We start from the raw sequence: 18911 nt of genomic DNA, 5'->3' as shown, positions 1-18911 counted from the left end.
ATCCATGTCCCTACAAAGGACATGACCTCATACTTTTTTATGGCTGCATAATATTCCATGGTGTACATGTGCCACATTTTCTTTTTTTTTAAAATTGTACTTTAAGTTCTAGGGTACATGTGCAGAACGTGCAAGTGTGTTACATATGTATACATGTATCATGTTGGTGTGCTGCACCCATTAACTCATCATTTACATTAGGTATATCTCCTAAAGCTATCCCTCCCCTAGCACCCCACCCCACAACAAGCCCTGGTGTGTGATGTTCCCCACCCTGTGTCCAAGAGTTCTCATTGTTCAATTCCCACTTATGAGTGAGAACATGCAGTGTTTGGTTTTTTGTCCTTGTGATAGTTTGCTCAGAATGATGGTTTCCAGTTTCATCCATGTTCCTAGAAAGGACATGAACTCATCCGTTTTTATGGCTGTGTAGTATTCCATGGTGTATATGTGCCACATTTTATTAATCCAGTCTATCATTGATGGACATTTGGGTTGGTTCCAAGTCTTTGCTGTTGTGAATAGTGCTGCAGTAGACATATGTGTGCATGTGTCTTTACAGCAGCATGATTTATAATCCTTTGGGTATATACCCAGTAATGGGATGGCTGGGTCAAATGGTATTTCTAGTTCTAGATCCTTGAGGAATTGCCACACTGTCTTCCACAATGGTTGAACTAGTTTACAGTCCCACCAACAGTGTAAAAGTGTTCCTATTTCTCCACACCTCTCCAGCACCTGTTGTTTCCTGACTTTTTAATGATCGCCATTCTAACTGGTGTGAGATGGTATCTCATTGTGGTTTTGATTTGCATTTCTGTGATGGCCAGTGATGATGAGCATTTTTTCATGTGTCTGTTGGCTGCATAAATGTCTTCTTTTGAGAAGTGTCTATTCATATCCTTTGCCCTCTTTTTGATGGGGTTGTTTGTTTTTTATCTTGTAAATTTGTTTGAGTTCACTGTAGATTCTGGATATTAGCCCTTTGTCAGATGGGTAGATTGTATAAAGTTTCTCCCTTTCTGTAGGTTGCCTGCTCACTGTGATGGTAGTTTCTTTTGCTGTGCAGAAGCTCTTTAGTTTAATTAGATCCCATTTGTCCATTTTGGCTTTTGTTGCCATTGCTTTTGGTGTTTTAGTCATGAAGTCCTTGCCCATGCCTATGTCCTGAGTGGTATTGCCTAGGTTTTCTTCTAGGGTTTTTATGGTTTTAGGTCTAACATTGAAGTCTTTAATCCATCTTGAATTAATTTTTGTATAAGGTGTGAGGAAGGGATCCAGTTTCAGCTTTCTCCATATGGCTAGCCAGTTTTCCCAGCACCATTTATTGAACAGGGAATCCTTTCCCCATTGCTTGTTTTTCTCAGGTTTGTCAAAGATCAGATGGTTGTAGATGTGTGGTATTATTTCTGAGGGCTCTGTTCTGTTCCATTGGTCTATATCTCTGTTTTGGTACCAGTACCATGCTGTTTTGGTTACTGTAGCCTTGTAGTATAGTTTGAAGTCAGGTGGCATGTGCCTCCAGCTTTGCTCTTTTGTCTTACGATTGTCTTGGCAATGCAGGCTCTTTTTTGGTTCCATATGAACTTTAAAGTAGTTTTATCCAATTCTCTGAAGAAAGTCATTGGTAGCTTGATGGGGATGGCATTGAATCTATAAATTACCTTGGGCAGTATGGCCATTTTCATGGTATTGATTCTTCCTATCCGTGAGCATGGAATGTTCTTCCATTTATTTGTGTCCTCTTTTATTTCGTTGAGCAGTGGTTTGTAGTTCTCCTTGAAGAGATCCTTCACATCCCTTGTAAGTTGGATTCCTAGGTATTTTATTCTCTTTGAAGCAATTGTGAATGGGAGTTCACTCATGATTTGGCTCTCTGTTTGTCTGTTATTGGTGTATAGGAATGCTTGTGATTTTTGCACATTGATTTTGTATCCTGAGACTTTGCTGAAGTTGCTTATCAGCTTAAGGAGATTTTGGGACAAGACGATTGGGTTTTCTAAATATACAATCATGTCATCTGCAAACAGGGACAATTTGACTTCCTCTTTTCCTAATTGAATACCCTTTATTTCTTTCTCCTGCCTGATTACCCTGGCCAGAACTTCCAGCACTCTGTTGAATAGGAGTGGTGAGAGAGGGCACCCTGTCTTGTGCCAGTTTTCAAACTGAATACTTCCAGTTTTTGCCCATTCAGTAGGATATTGGCTATGGGTTTGTCATAAATAGCTCTTACTATTTTGAGATACATCCCATCAATACCTAATTTATTGAGAGTTTTTAGCACGAAGGGCTTTTGAATTTTTATTGAAGGCCTTTTCTGCATCTATTGAGATAATCATGTGGTTTTTGTCTTTGGTTCTGTTTATTAGAGGGATTACGTTTATTGATTTGCGTATGTTGAACCAGCCTTGCATCCCAGGGATGAAGCCAACTTGATCATGGTGGATAAGCCTTTTGATGTGCTGCTGGATTTGGTTTGCCAGTATTTTATTGAGGATTTTTGCATCGATGTTCATCAGGAATGTTGGTCTAAAATTCTCTTTTTTTGTTGTGTCTCTGCCAGGCTTTGGTATCAGGATGATGCTGGCCTCATAAAATGAGTTAGGGAGGATTCCCTCTTTTTCTGTTGATTGTAATAGTTTCAGAAGTAATGGTACCAGCTCCTCTTTGTACTTCTGGTAGAATTCGGCTGTGAATCCGTCTGGTCTTGGACTTTTTTTGGTTGGTAGGCTATTAATTATTGCCTCAATTTCAGAGCTTGATATTGGTCTATTCAGGGATCCAGCTTCTTCTTGGTTTAGTCTTGGGATGGTGTATGTGTCGAGGAATTTATCCATTTCTTCTAGATTTTCTAGTTTATTTGCATAGAGGTGTTTATAGTATTCTCTGATGGTAGTTTTTATTTCTGTGGGATTGGTGGTGATATACCCTTTATTATTTTTTATTGCATCTATTTGATTCTTCTTTCTTTTCTTATTAGTCTGGCTATCAGTTTATCAATTTTGTGATCTTTTAAAAAAACCAGCTCCTGGATTCATTGATTTTTTTGAAGGGTTTTTTGTGTCTCTATCTCCTTCAGTTCTGCTCTGATCTTAGTTATTTCTTGCCTTCTGCTAACTTTTGAATGTGTTTGCTCTGACTTCTCTAGTTCTTTTTATTGCAATTTTAGGGTGTCAATTTTAGATCTTTCTTGCTTTCTCTTGTGGGCATTTAGTGCTATAAATTTCCCTCTGCATACTGCTTTAAATATGTCCAAGAGATTCTGGTATGTTGTGTGTTTGTTCTCATTGGTTTCAAAGAACATCTTTATTTCTGCCTTCATTTCATTATGTACCCAGTAGTCATTCAGGTGCAGGTTGTTCAGTTTTCATGTAGATGAGCAGTTTTGAGTGAGTTTCTTAATCCTGAGTTCTAGTTTGATTGCGCTGTGGTCTGAGAGAGAGTTTGTTATAATTTCTGTTCTTTTACATTTTCTGAGGAGTGCTTTACTTCCAACTATGTGGTCAATTTTGGAATAAGTGCAAGGTGGTGCTGAGAAGAATGTATATTCTGTTGATTTGGGGTGGAGAGTTCTGTAGATGTCTATTAGGTGCACTTGGTGCAGCACTGAGTTCAATTCCTGGATATCCTTGTTAACTTTCTATCTCTTTGATCTGTCTAATGTTGACAGTGGGGTGTTAAAGTCTCCCGTTATTATTGTGTGGGAGTGTAAGTCTCTTTGTAGGTCTCTAAGGACTTGCTTTATGAATCTGGGTGCTCCTGTATTGGGTCCATATATATTTAGGATAGTTAGCTCTTCTTGTTGAATTGATCCCTTTACCATTATGTAACGGTCTTCTTTATCTCTTCTGATCTTTATTGGTTTAAAGTCTGTTTTATCAGAGACTAGGATTGCAACCCCTGCTTTTTTTTGTTTTCCATTTGCTTGGTAGATCTTCCTCCATCCCTTTATTTTGAGCCTACGTGTGTCTCTGCACATGATATGGGTCTCCTGAATATAGCACACTGATGGGTCTTGAGTCTTTATCCAATTTGCCAGTCTGTGTCTTTTAATTGGAGCATTTAGCCCATTTTCATTTAAGGTTAACATTGTTATATGTGAATTTTATCCTGTCATTATGATGTTAGCTGGTTATTTTGCTCGTTAGTTGATGCAGTTTCTTCCTAGCCTCGATGGTCTTTACAATTTGGCATGTTTTTGCAGTGGCTGGTACCAGTTGTTTCGTTCCATGTTTATGCTTCCTTCAGGAGCTCTTTTAGGGCAGGCCTGGTGGTGACAAAATCTCTCAGCATTTGTTTGTCTGCAAAGGATTTTATTTCTGCTTCACTTTTGAAGCTTAGTTTGGCTGGACATGAAATTCTGGGTTGAAAATTATTTTCTTCAAGAAGGTTGAATATTGGCCCCTACTCTCTTCTGGCTTGTAGAGTTTCTACTGAGAGATCCACTGTTAGTCTGATGGGCTTCCCTTTGTGAATAACCTGGCCTTTCTCTCTGGCTGCCCTTAACATTTTTTCCTTCATTTCAACTTTGGTGAATCTGACAATTATGTGTCTTGCAGTTGCTCTTCTTGAGGAGTATCTTTGTGGCATTCTTTGTACTTCCTGAATTTGAATGTTGGCCTGCCTTGCTAGATTGGGGAAGTTCTCTTGGATAATATCCTGCAGAGTGTTTTCCAACTTGGTTCCATTCTCCCCGTCACTTTCAAGTACATCAATCAGACGTAGATTTGGTCTTTTCACATAGTCCCACATTTCTTGGTGGCTTTGTTCGTTTCTTTTTAGTCCTTTTCTCTAAACTTCTCTTCTTGCTTCATTTCATTCATTTCATCTTCAATCACTGTTACCCTTTCTTCCACTTGATCGAATCGGCTACTGAAGCTTTTGCATGCGTCACTTAGTTCTCATGCCATGGTTTTCAGCTCCATCAGGTCATTTAAGATCTTCTCTATGCTGTTTATTCTAGTTAGCCGTTCGTCTAATCTTTTTTCAAGATTTTTAGCTTTTTTGCGGTGGGTTTGAACATCCTCCTTTAGCTTGGAGAAGTTTGTTATTACCGATCGTCTGAAGCCTTCTTCTCTCAACTCATCAAAGTCATTCTCCATTCAGCTTTGTTCCGTTGCTGGCGAGGAGCTGCGTTCCTTTGGAGGAGAAGAGGCGCTCTGATTTTTAGAATTTTCAGCTTTTCTGTTCTGGTTTCTCCCCATCTTTGTGGTTTTATCTACCTTTGGTCTTTGATGATGGTGACCTACAGATGGGGTTTTGGTGTGGATATTCTTTCTGTTAGTTTTCCTTCTAACAGTAGGACCCTCCGGTGCAGGTCTGTTGGAGTTTGCTGGAGGTCCACTCCAGATGCTGTTTGCGTGGGCATCACCAGCGGAGGCTGCAGAACAGCAAATATTGCTGCCTGATTGTTCCACTGGAAGCTTCGTCTCAGAAGGGCACCCGGTTATATGAGGTGTCCGTGGGCCCCTAGTGAGAGTTGTCTGCCAGTTAGGCTACTTGGGGGTCATGGACCCACTTGAGGAGGCAGTCTGTCTGTTCTCAGATCTCAAACTCCGTGCTGGGAGAACCACTACTCTCTTCAAAGCTGTCAGAGAGGGACATTTAAGTCTGCAGAAGTTTCTGCTGCCTTTTGTTCAGCTATGCCCTGCCCCCAGAGGTGGAGTCTACAGAGGCAGGCAGGCCTCCTTGAGCTATGGTGGGCTCCAGTTCAAGCTTCCCAGCCACTTTGTTTACCTACTCAAGCCTCAGCAATGGCGGACGCCCCTCCCCCAGCCTCGCTGCCACCTTGCAGTTCGATCTCAGACTGCTGTGCTAGCTGTGAGGGAGACTCCGTGGGCTTGGGACCTTCCAAGCCAGGCGCAGGATATAATATCCTGGTGTTCTGTTTGCTAAGACCATTGGAAAAGTGCAGTATTAGGGTGGGAGTGTCCCAGTTTTCCAGGTACTATCTGTTACGGCTTCCCTTGGCTAGGAAAGGGAATTCTCCGGCTCCTTGGGCTTTGCTTTCAAGGCGATGCCCCGCCCTGCTTTGGTTCACACTCCGTTGGCTGCACCCAGTGTCTGACAAGCCCCAGTGAGATGAATCTGGTACCTCAGTTGGAAATGCAGAAATCACCCGTCTTCTGCGTCGCTCACGCTGGGAGTTGTAGACTGGAGCTGTTCATATTCAGCCATCTTGGAACCTCCCCCTTCCTTTTTTTTTTTTTAGAAGAGCACATTGTTATTTTAGTGTCCTATTCTTTTTTTTTTTTTTTTTTTAATTTTACTTTTAAGTTCCAGGATACATGTGCAGAACATGAATGTTTGTTACATAGGTAAATGTGTGCCATGATGGTTTGCTGCACATATCAACCTCACTTAGGTATTAAGCCCTGCATGCATTAGCTATTTGTCCTGACACTCTCCCTCCCCTTGCCCCTTCCCCACCGACAGGCCCTGGTGTGTGTTGTTCTCCTCTCTGTGTCCATGTGTTCTCATTTTTCATCTCCCACTTATGAGTGAGAACATGCGGTATTTGGTTTTCTGTTTCCGTGTTAGTTTGCTGAGGATGGTGGTTTCCAGCTTCATCCATCTCCCTGCAAAGGACATGAACTCATTCATTTTTATGGCTGCATAGTATTGCATGGTGTATGTGTGCCACATTTTCTTATCCAGTCTATAATTAATAGGCATTTGGGTTGGTTCCACATCTTTGCTATTGTGAATAGTGCTGCAGTAAACATACGTGTGCGTGTATCTTTATAACAGAATGATTTATATTCCTTTGGGTATATACCCAGTAGTGGGATTGCTGACTCAAATGATATTTCTGCTTCTAGATCCTTGAGGAATCATCACACTGTCAGAAGTGGTTGAACTAATTTACATTCCCACCAACAGTGTAAAAGTGTTCTATTTCTCCACATCCTCTCTAGCATCTATTGTGCCTTGACTTTTTAATAATTGCTGTTCTAACTGGCATGAGATGGTATCTCACTGTGGTTTTGATTTGCGTTTCTCTAATGATCAGTAATATTGAGCTTTTTTTCATAGATTTGTTGGCTGCATAAATGTATTCTTTTGAGAAGTGTCCATTCATGTCCACTTTTTGATGGGGTTGCTTATTTTTTTCTTGTAAATCTGTTTAACTTCCTTGTAAATTCTGGGTATTATACGTTTGTCAGATGGTACATTGCAAAAATTTTCTCCCATTCTGCAGGTTGCCTGTTCATGCTGATAATAGTTTCTTTTGCTTTGCAGAAGCTCTTTAGTTTAATTAGATCTTATTTATCAGTTTTAGCTTTCGTTGCAATTGCTTTTTGCAATTTCATCATAAAATCTTTGCTCATGCCTATGTCCTGAATGGTATTGTCTAGATTTTCTTCTATGGTTTTATGGTTTTGGGTTTTGCATTTAAGTCTTTAATCCATTTTGAGTTAATTTTTGTATAAGGTGTAAGGAAGGCTTCCATTTTTCAGTTTTCTGCATATGGTTAGCCAGTTTTCTCACCACCATTTATTAGGTAGGGATTCCTTTCCCCATTGCTTGTTTTTGTCAGGTTTGTTGAAGATCAGATGGTTGTAGATGTGGTCTTATTTCTGAGGCCTCTATTCTTTTCCATTGGCCTGTATGTCTGTTTTTGTACCAGTACTATGCAGTTTTGGTTACTGTAGTCTTTTAGTATAGTTTGAAGTCAGGTAGCATGATGCCTCCAGATTTGTTCTTTTTGTTTAGGATTGACTTGGCTATATGGGCTCTTTTTTTTTTCTTTTTTGGTTCCATATGAATTTTTTTAAGTAGTTTTTTTCTAATTCTGTGAAGAATGTCAATGGTAGTTTGATGGGAATAGCATTGAATCTATGATTTACTTTGGGCAGTATGGCCATTTTCACAATGTTGATTCTTCCTATCCATGAGGATAGAATGTTTTTCCATTGTTTATGTCCTCTCTTATTTCCTTGAGCAGTGGCTTATAGTTCACTTTGAAGAGTTCCTTCATGTCCCTTGTTAGCTGTATTCCTAGGTATTTTATTCTTTTTGTAGCAATTGTGAATGGGAATTCATTCATGATTTGGCTCTCTGTCTGTTGTTGATGTATAGTAATGGTTCTGATTTTTGCACATTGATTTTGTATACTGAGACTTTGCTGAAGTTGCTTGTCAGCTTAGGGAGCTTTTGGGCTGACACGATGGGGTTTTCTAAATATAGGATCATGTCATCTGCAAATAGAGACAATTTGACTTCCTCTCTTCCTATTTGAATACCCATTATTTGTTTCTATTGCCTGATTGCCCTGGCCAGAACTTCCAATACTATGTTTAATAGGAGTGGTGAGAGAGGGCATCCTTGTCTTTTGCTGATTTTGAAAGGGAGTGCTTCTAGCTTTTGCCCATTCAGTATAATATTGTCTGTAAGTTTGTCATAAATGGCTCTTATTATTTTGAGATATGTTCCATCAATATCTAGTTTATTGAGAGTTTTTAGCATGAAGCGGTGTTGAATTTTATCGAAGGCCTTTTCTGCATCTATTGAGGTAATCGTGGTTTTTGTCATTCGTTCTGTTTACGTGATGAATTATGTTTATTGATTTGTGTATGTTGAACCAGCCTTGCATCCCAGGGATGAAGCCAACTTGATCATGGTGGATAAGCTTTTTGATGTGCTGCTGGATTTGGTTTGTGAGTATTTTGTTGAGGATTTTCACACTGATGTTCATTAGGGATATTGGCCTGAAGTTTTCTTTTTTTGTTGTGTCTCTGCCAGGCTTTGGTATCAGGATGATGCTGGCCTCATAAAATGAGTTAGGAAGGAATCTCTTCCTTTTAATTGTTAGGAATAGTTTCAGCAGGAATGGTACCAGCTCCTTTTGGTACCTGTGGTAGAATTTGGCTGTGAATCCGTTTGGTCCTGGGCTTTTTTTAGTTGCTAGGCTATTTATTACTGCCTCAATTTCAGAGCTTGTTATTGGTCTATTCAAGGATTTGACTTCTTCTTGGGAGGGTGTATGTGTCCAGGAATTTAACCATTTCTTCTAGATTTTCTAGTTTATTTATGCAGAGATGTTTGTAGTATTCTCTGATGGTAGTTTGACTCTGTGGGGTCGGTGGTGATATCTCTTTTTTCATTTTTTATTGCGTCTATTTGATTCTTCTCTCTTTTCTTCTTTATTAATCTAACTAGTGGTCTATTTTATTTTTTCAAGAAAACGGCTCCTGGATTCATTGATTTTTTTTGAAGGGTTTTTATGTCTGTCTCTCCTTCATTTCTGCTCTGTTCTTAGTTATTTCTTGTCTTCTTCTAGCTTTTGTGTTTGTTTGTTCTTGCTTTTCTAGTTCTTTTAGTTTTGATGTTACGGTGTTGATTTGAGATCTTTCTAGCTTCCTGATGTGGGCATTTAGTGCTATCAGTTTCCCTCCTAATACTGCTTTAGCTGCGTCCCAGTGATTTTGGTATGTTGTCTCTTTGTTTTCATTGGCTTCAAAGAAATTCTTGATTTCTGCCTTACTTTCATTATTTACCTAGGAGTCATTCAGGAGCAGGTTGTTCAATTTTGATGTATTTGTGTGGTTTTGGGTGAGTTCCTTAATCTTGAGTTTTGCACTGTGGTTTGAGAGACTGTTTATCATGATTTCATTTCTTTTGCATTTGCTGAGGAGTGTTTTAATTCCAATTATGTGGTTGATTTTAAAGTAAGTGCCATGTGGCACTGAGAAGAACGTATATTCTGTTGTTTTGGGGTGGAGAGTTCTGTAGATATCTATTAGGTCCTCTTGATCCAGAGCTGAGTTCAAGTCCTGAGTATCCTTGTTATTTTTCTGTCTTGTTAATACCCCACTGTCTAATATTGTCAGTGGGGCATTAAAGTTTCCCGCTATTATTGTGTGGTAGTCTAAGTCGCTTTTAGGTCTCTAAAAACTTGTTTTATGAAACTGGATGCTCCTATATTGGGTGCATATATATTTTGGATAGTTAGCTCTTCTTGTTTAATTGATCCCTTTACCATTATGTAATGGCCTTCTTTGTCTTTTTTGATCTTTGTTGGTTTAAAGTCTGTTTTGTCAGAAAGTGGTGTTGAAACCCCTGCTTTTTTCTGCTTTCCATTTGCTAGGTAGATTTACCTCTGTCTTTTTTTGTGTTTTTTGAGCCTGTGTGTATATTTGCATATGAGATGAGTCTCTTGAATACAGCACACTGATTCGTCTTGACTCTTTATCCAATTTTCCAGTCTATATCTTTTAATTGAGGCAGTTAGCCCATTTACATTGTAGGTTAATATTGTTATGTGTGAATTTGATCCTGTCATCATGATGCCAGCCGGTTATTTTGCACACTAGTTAATCCAGTTTCTTCATAATGTCATTGGTTTTTGTAGTTTAGTGTGCTTTTTTTCAGTGGCTGGTACTGATTTTTCCTCTCCCTATTTAGTTCTTCCTTCAGGAGCTCTTGCAAGGCAGTCCTGGTGGTGATGAACTCCCTTAGCATTTGATTGTCTGTAAAGGATTTTATTTATTTATGAAGCTTAGTTTGGCCAGATATGAAATTCTGGGTTGAAAATTTTTTTCTTGAAGAGTGTTGAATGGCTGGGTGCCATAGCTCATGCCTGTAATCCTAGCACTTTGGGAGGTTGAGGCAGGCAGATCACCTGAGGTCAGGAGTTCGAGACCAGCCTGGCCAACATGGCGAAACTCTGTCTCTACTAAAAATAGAAAAATTAGTCAGGTATGGTGGCACATGCCTATAGTCCCAGCTACTCAGGAGGCTGAGGCAGGAGAATTCCTTGAACCTGGGAGGAGGAGGTTGCAGTGGGTGGAGATCATGCCACTGCACTCCAGCCTGGGTGACAGAGCAAGACGCTGTCTCAAAAAAAAAAAGAAAAAAGTATTTAATATTGGCCTCTATTCTCTTCTGGCCTGTAGATTTTTTGCGAGATATCCGCTATTAGTCTGATGGGCTTCCCTTTGTAGGTGACCTGGCCTTTCTGGCTGCCCTTAACATTTTTTCTTTCATTTCAACCTTGGAGAATCTGATGATTATGTGTTTTGTGGTTGATCTTCTCATGGAGTATCTTAGTGAGGTTCTCTGTATTTCCTGAATTTGAATGTTGGCCTGTCCTGCTGGGTTGGGGAGGTTCTCCTGGATGATATCCTGAAGTGTGTTTTCTAGCTTGGTTCCATTCTTCCCATTTCTTTTAGGTACTCCAATCAGTCATAGGTTCAGTCTTTTTACATAGTCCCATAATTCTTGTAGGTTTTGTACATTACTTCTTACTCTTTTTTCTCTAAGCCTGCCTTATTTCAGCAAGATAGTCTTCAAACATTGATATTCTTTCTTCCAGTTGATTGATTTGGCTATTGATTCTTGTGTATGATTCACAGAGTTTTCGTGTTGTGTTTTTCAACTCCATCAGGTCATTTATGTTCCTCTCTAAGCTGGTTATTCTAGTTAGCAGCTCCTGTAACCTAGTATCATGGTTCTAAGCATCTTTGCATTGGGTTAGAACATGCTCCTTTACCTCATTGAAGTTTGTTATTACCTACCTTCTGAAGCCCACTTCTGTCAATTCATCCATCTCATCCTCCGTCCAGTTCTGTGCCCTTGCTGGAGAGGTGTTGTGATCATTTGGAGGAAAAGAGACAATCTGGCCTTTTGGGTTTTCAGCATTTTTTTCATTGATTCTTTCTCATCTTCATGAGTTTGTTTACTTTGGATCTTTGAGGCTGCTGACGCTTGGATGAGGTTTTTTTGAGGATTTTTTTAGTTGATGCTGTTGTTGTAGCTTTCTGTTTGTTTTTCTTTCAATAGTCAGGTCCCTCTTCTGTAGGGCTGCTGTGGTTTGCTGGGGGTTCACTTCAGGCCCTATTCATCTGGTTCACTTCCACACCTAGAGATGTCACCTGAGGAGGCTGGAGAACAGCAAAGATGGGTGCCTGGCTCTTTCCTCTGGGATCTCTGACCTTGAGGGGCACCAACCTGATGCCAGTAGGAACGCTCCTGTATATGGTGTCTGGTGACCCCTTTTGGGGTGTCTCACCCAGCTGGGGGGCATGGGAACCAGGACCCACTTTGACTGCTCCTTGGCAGAGGGGGTATGCTGCACTGGGGGGAAACCAACTCTTCTGGACTGCCCAGATTCCTCAGAGCTAGCAGGAGGAATGACTAAGTTTGCTGTTCCATGGAGACTATGGTCACCCCTTCTTCTAGGGGCTCAGGCCAGGGAGATCAGAGTTCTGTCCCTGAGCCACTGGCTGGAGTTGTTGGAGTTCCTGTAGGGAGGCTCCACCCAGTGAGGAGGGTTGAGTCAGCATCCGTTCTGAAGAGGCAGTCTGGCCAAGATCTGCCACAGCTGGTGTGCTGCACTGTCGGGGAATACCTCTTGGGACCAAGCCATTCAGCCTCCTGAATTTCCCTGGCTCTAGCAGGGAAAAGCACGGCCTGGAGCTATGGTGATAGCTGCAGCCGTTTGCCCATGGGAGCTTAGTGTCTTAGGTAGCTAGCTGCAGCAGTGTTGGCTCTGCCTGTCCCTCAGTGAGCTCAGATGGCTTAGACAGCAATCAGCAGCAGCAGTGGTGATTGGCCACCCCTCCCTCCAGGAACTTGGCAGGCCTAGGATGATTCCAGCCGAGTGGCTGTTGAGAATCTGCATGGCTCTGTGGTTTGGACCGAAGGCCTTAGTGGCGTGGGCTCATCAGTGGGATCTTCTGAACCATGGGCAGCACAGTTCCATGGAAAAGCACAGCTTCCCAGGCTGGGTAGTGTGCTCACTCACCGCCCCACTTGGCTGAGGGGAGGCGGCTCCCTGCCCTGTGTAGATCTAAGGTGGGCTGCCGTACCACCCTGCTTTTCCTTCCTCTCCATGGGTCACGCCAGCTGTCTAGTCAGTTCCGATGATAAAACCTGGATACCTCAGTTGCCAGTGCAGGATTCAAATGCTGTTTTGGTTCTTTTCAGTGGGAGCCTCTGATGGCCGCTGCTTCTAGTTGGCCATTTGCCTCCTGCCCCCATTTTTTTTGAGTATAAGTTCTTTTTACCTACATAAAGATAATAAAGCTTTAATCTGTCATATTTTCTTTTTTCCTTCTAAATTGCTTTCTGTATTTCTCATCATGGTCTTTTTTAAATTGGAGGTTTATTCAAATATTTTAAAGTCAGTAAGAAGATGCTTGGAAACGATGCAAGAAAATGGGACTTGTAATTTGTGGTCTTTACTTTAGTGGGCCCTTTCTGGGGCATTTTGTTTGGGAGCCCCTAATGTCAGTATATTTGATTTTTCCTTTGTTCTTATGGGATTCCATAGAGAAACCTCTTACTGTTAGCTGCCTGAGGAATATAAGCCTAGTGGGAGAAGAAGGCTGGGTGGAAATGGTGATGGGTCTCAAGCGTTAGTATATAAACTTCGATTGAATCCTGTGATATCCTCTGTTGTCTTCTATTTCTTGAGCTCTGCCTACCTTTCAAGAAGCACACTGGGTTAGCTGCATGAAATGTGGAAGGGAATCTGGAGGTCAGACTCCTTAAACTGGCTTTCATGCAGCTCTTCTGTTTTCAATTTCACTTTTACCCCCCAATTTAGAGATATTTGTTACCACCAATTCTTGAGTTTTTTGAGAGGTTCTATAAAATGAATCAGGTTTATTCTGTTTTTCACATTGTGGCTGATAATTGAGGTTTCTCTATGTCCTGAATTACTGCTTGTTATTTTGATTTCCAGGTTCTAAAATTTTACTACCACATCCTTTCCATTCTCCTTGTCTTTGGGGGTTTTATTGCCTACTGGAAAATCCTTTTACTTTGAATTTTAGTATTTATGAAGGGAACAGTGAATGTATATGTTCAGTCTGCCATATTTAACTAGAGGTCTTTATCAATAACAACTGTTTTTAAAATTAGGAAGACTAATTCTTTGTCATGAGTTCCAAGACTTCTTTTTATTGTCTACCACTTAACCCTATTTAAGTATTTTTTTTCTGTATAGATATTATTAATTTACATGTAGTCAAATTTTTCCCAATCATTATCTTTATGAGATCTGGGTTCTTTTTATTTTTTTATTTTTTTTCATTTTTTTCTTTTTCTTTTTTTTATTTTTTTGAGGTGGAGTCTCAGTCTGCTGCCCAGGTTGGAGGCAGTTGCACGATCTCTGCTCACTGCAACCTCCACCTCCCGGGTTCAAGCGATTCTCCTGCCTCAGCCTCCAGAGTAGCTGAGACTATAGGTGTGCATCACCGTGCTGGGCTAATTTTTGTATTTTTAGTAGAGATGGAGTTTCGCCATGTTGTCCAGGCTGGTCTCGAACTCCTGACCTCAAGTGATCCACCCGACTTTGCCTCTGAAAGTGCTGGGATTACAGTCATGAACCACTGCACCTGGCTCTTTTTTCTTTCTTCTTTTCTTTCTTTCTTCTTTTTTTTTTTTTTTGATATTAAAGAAAGTCTCCCTCACATTGAAGTTAAACAGATAAGGCATAAAATATTAGATTTTATTCTGAATCTTCATGGTCCAATTAAAAGTATAGATTCTGATTATTTATATTAATGGAAGACTGGAATCATCTCAAATGTTCAATAAGAAGAGGCTAGTTGATTGAATTATGTTTACACAATGGAGCACTGAGCTGTCTATAAAAGGGAATATTTTTGTGTACTTCTGTGGAGTTATTTTCAGGATATGTTGTTAAGTGAATAAAGGAAAACAGAAGAATGTTAATAGAATGCTACCTTTTGTATGGTACAAAGAAATATGAATGATCATATTTGTTTATATTTTTAAAAGAGAATGAAGAATGGACGAAGTGAAAACTAATGAAAATGGTTGATTTTAGGAGAGGGGAGAGAAAAATGTGGAGAAACAGATATGGAAACAAGATATCTAGGATTATACCTTGATTATACTTAGATTTGACTTTGGACTCATTTTGCTGTTTACATACTAAATGTAAAACAAAAACAAAAAAAAAAAAGAAAAAATGAAGCCACAGTATTTAAAAGCTGCAAACAAAGGGATTAGTAAGTTTAAATATCAATCAAGTTAGTGACATACTCATGAGAAAAGAATTACTTCATGAGAGAAAAGAATTACTTCAAATAATCTAATTTTGATTGAAAATTTCCAGTGGGATATATTCTAAGGTTAAAAAAAATTCCTCAAAGTAATCTTAAACTGCATTTAGTATATGTTTAGAAGTAATATTGCTGTTGCTGTTTTGAAATTGTTATACATAATTATAACATAGAGCAAATAAGTAATTATGGTAATGTCATAAGGAACTAAGATTTTCAATATAAGAGAGAAAGATAAAAGTATAAAGAAGCTAAATAAGAAACCTAAATCTTCAATTCATAATAGAAATAAAATTATGAACTTATTTTTCTCTTAAGTTATATTTTTCCCAGCACTATCACTGGAATAGTAGCAACTGCTTTGCTGTGAGCTGTTATCTGTATTGTCTAAATATCTTTTTGTTCTAAGAAGAGACAGGAGTGGCTGATTCTGGGTCTGGGCCAGGAAGTATGGAGGATGATCCTGGGATATCTTACCATTTTAGAAGCTATCTAAGACCAATGGGATAGTGTCAAAAGTATCCCAGAGCCAACCAGAAGGGGCCTCCTGCTGGCTTAAGATGGACGATTTGAGAATCAGAAAAATAATGACTGCAATGGATTGACATACATAAAGTATATAAAAAAAACATGGGTTTGAAAAGGCACTAAAATAGAAAACAAACAAAAAATACACTTTATCAGTTACCTGCTGAAGTCACTAGGACGCCAAGTTATTAGTATGCAAATTGATAAAAAGAAAATTTAAGCATTTTTTTCCAGCCTTTTCTGTACAAACTGTATTTTAGTGTAACTAAAACGTTACTGAGGAAAAGTTCTTCACAGAAGAATTCTAGCTAATAAATGCAAAATAAATGATAATATCAGAAAAATCATAATTTGGTAATCCTTAGTGAAATAGTGGATGTAGGAAATGATCATTAATGGATGCTAAAATCATTAGGTGAAAGGTTGGTGGGGAGGACTACATACTAGAGAGGTCAGTGTGATACCATCTGACCAATGATCTTTAACACCACAAAAATTGAGACATCCAGATAGTGCTTCATGCAATAGGAGGCAGACAGCGGCAACCAACTATGAAGTTATTTTACCAAGGAAAAAAAAGGAAAGGAAACAACAGAAATTAAACTTTAAATAATTCTCTAGATCTAATGATCACTTTATAGGATGTATGGAGAACAAGAGAAAAAAGTTAAATGACACCATGGTAAAGTAGTTATCGAAATAAACATGACTGTTTTTCCAACAAATCAGTGGCATAGGGAAAAATATTAGGACCTGTAACTACAACAATCTAATGCGCACCATTGAACTTGTGTAAATTCTGAACATTTATTAAGTACGTATCTATTATTACTTTTAAAAGTGTCTCAGCCAGCCGGGCATGGTGGCTCACACCTGTAATCCCAGCACTTTGGGAGGCTGACGCGGGTGTATCACCTGAGGTCAGGAGTTCGAGACCAGTCTGGCCAATATGGTGAAACCCCGTCTCTACTAAAAAAGTACAAAAATTAGCCAGGCATGGTAGCATGCGCCTGTAATCCCAGCTACTCAGGAGGCTGAGGCAGGAGAATCGCTTGAACCCGGCAGGCAGAGTGAGCCAAGACCGTGCCATTGCACTCCAGTCCGGTTGACAGAGGACACTCCATCTAAAAAAAAAAAAAAAAAAGAAAAAAAAAAGTTTCTCAGCCTTTGATATAGGGGAACTAAGTCCTGTTAATGGGATGGGGAATGTGTCAATAAGTGCTAGGAATGGAGCATTTAGGATTATGTTTTCACTGTAGAATTGACAATACTTATCTACATGGCCGTGGTCTCAATGCGTCTATAATCTTTTAATTGTAAAGTTTTCCTGCTTTTTCCCTGTCTCTATATTTTTTCCTTCCATCCCACCGAAACTGTTCTCATTACTAGACATCTGCGCATGGGTGGGAACATGAATATTGACATGTCTGAGAAAAGTTAGAGGAGGACTAAAAGGGAGTCAAGCAAATGAAGAGTTTTTGTGACAAGACTAGCCTTTTTGGTAGAGCTTTATGAAGTCAAGATTAATATAACCTTGGAATCACTTTCAGGTATCATCTTTTAGTCCTACAGGTGCTCATATAATTGCCCAGTTTTCAAAAAAACTTCTTGATGAAGATATTTCTGTATTTTCTGGATCAGAAATGTTGCCTGTGGTTAAAGGAGCTTTTATTTCTGTGTGTCGTCACATATATAGTACATGTGAAGGCTTGCAGGTGTTAATCACTTACAATTTGCATGAATCTATAGCAAAGGCGTGGAAAAAGGTAAGCATTTTCAACCTTCATTTTTCCTCCCTGCAAATCTTTATTTCAAATATAAGCACCATTATAGTGTTGTACTTTGGGTGAAATATTTAACTGGGGCCAATATGACTTCTTTAGCATCACAGTACTCTAGGGGACATAATGCATCTTAATGTGGCACAGGATGACTGCAGTATCTCCTTTCCCAGTGGGACAAAGTTCTAAGACTTAAATGGGTACTACAGATTCTTTTCTTCTCATAGATGAGGCTTTAGGTTGATTTTCCTTACATAGACTAAGACTCTTTGGGAGTTATTTTAAAGTAATTTTTAGAGACAGCTGGGTTTTTGTTGTGGATTCTAGAGATTGTAATGTAGCAATAGCCACATATGTGTGTATCATTGGACAACTAAGTCTTTTCGCCCCATTTGATATGGTTTATTTGTCAAATATGTTATATGATATTTCATTAACAACCAAATAATTTAAAATTTGAAGATAATTTTGATTTTAATAACATTAAGGATAAAACAAAAATGCAACATAAGAAATCTTATGGGTAGTGCTATCAGTAAGAAATATAATTATAAAATATAATTATAAATATAATTATAAAAATATAAATATTGAGTAGTGCTATCAGTAAGAAATATAAATTATTCTACTATTTTTTAGACAAGTTTGCTATCGGAAAGAATTCCTACTCCAGTAGAGGTTTCTGATTCTGTTTCTTCAGTAAGCCAGGAATCCCAAAATATGTAAGTACAATTGATGAAAGTCATCATCCATTTATTATATTTGCTGAAATAAATTTAAAATTATTAAAATGTAATAGAATACTATGGCAAAAATGTTTTACAGGATGGTAAATGTATATATACAGGTTCAAGGAAAATTAGTTTGGAAAAACTTTAGAGATCATGTAATACTCATAACCTTTTTAAAATCTAACAATATTTATTATACTTGTTTCATTCTGTTTTTACATCTTAGATTAGGAAATGTGACATATTATCGTGTTTCCAGAAAATTTGGAGAATTACCAAATACTAAAGTTGGAAAGTTAACTGGAGAGTTTAGTAGAAATAATATGTTCTCAAATGCCAATGAAGTCTATTTATATTTAAAATATGATTTTTCTAAATGTGGTGGGAGTACATTTCAATTAGGTTTTGGCTTTGGAAAATTATTTAAATCAATATTTATATCAAATTTTAATTTAGATGTCTCCATGTTTCTTTACAGATATCGGTAGGATATAGAGTCAGATTAATGGGGAAAATAGATTTTTTGAACTAAACTCGGGCAACATGTTTTTCTGGGTTCTGTTCTTATTATATAATCGAGTATTGGCATAGTCTAAAATGATAATAATTAGGGAGAACTTGAAGGGCTATTCTTTGTTAAAGAGATGTTGAAGTGGAATTTGAATTTTTTTAAGGTAGGTGTAGTTTAACTTACAAAACAATCAAACAAAAAGCCTTCTGCATTTCCTTAACAGTGTAATGGTTCACAAATAGTTAATTCCCTAAACATTTGCTATAATTTATTTTCTAATGTAGTTGTCACACAATTAGCTGCTTTGTTTTTTGCATTA

At 38.7% G+C, this 18911-nt stretch overlaps 1 protein-coding gene across 8 annotated transcripts in view; it reads left to right on the top strand.

Moving 5' to 3' along the window:
* TBC1D32 (TBC1 domain family member 32) overlaps positions 1-18911 on the top strand; it is a 261800-nt gene that overhangs the window by 67827 nt on the left and 175062 nt on the right. For all 8 annotated transcript variants that reach the window (XM_054558089.2, XM_024248559.3, XM_054558087.2 and 5 more), the window contains 2 exons: positions 17134-17335; positions 17990-18072. In XM_054558089.2, the coding sequence (XP_054414064.2) occupies positions 17134-17335; positions 17990-18072 (285 nt within the window). The remainder of the gene's footprint in view (positions 1-17133; positions 17336-17989; positions 18073-18911) is intronic.

This window comes from Pongo abelii, chromosome 5, assembly GCF_028885655.2.
Source record: "Pongo abelii isolate AG06213 chromosome 5, NHGRI_mPonAbe1-v2.0_pri, whole genome shotgun sequence".
In the NCBI taxonomy this organism is placed as follows: Eukaryota; Metazoa; Chordata; class Mammalia; order Primates; family Hominidae; genus Pongo; species Pongo abelii.
The sequence above is the reverse complement of the archived record's forward strand: the minus strand, read 5'-3'. Positions and strand labels throughout refer to the sequence as shown.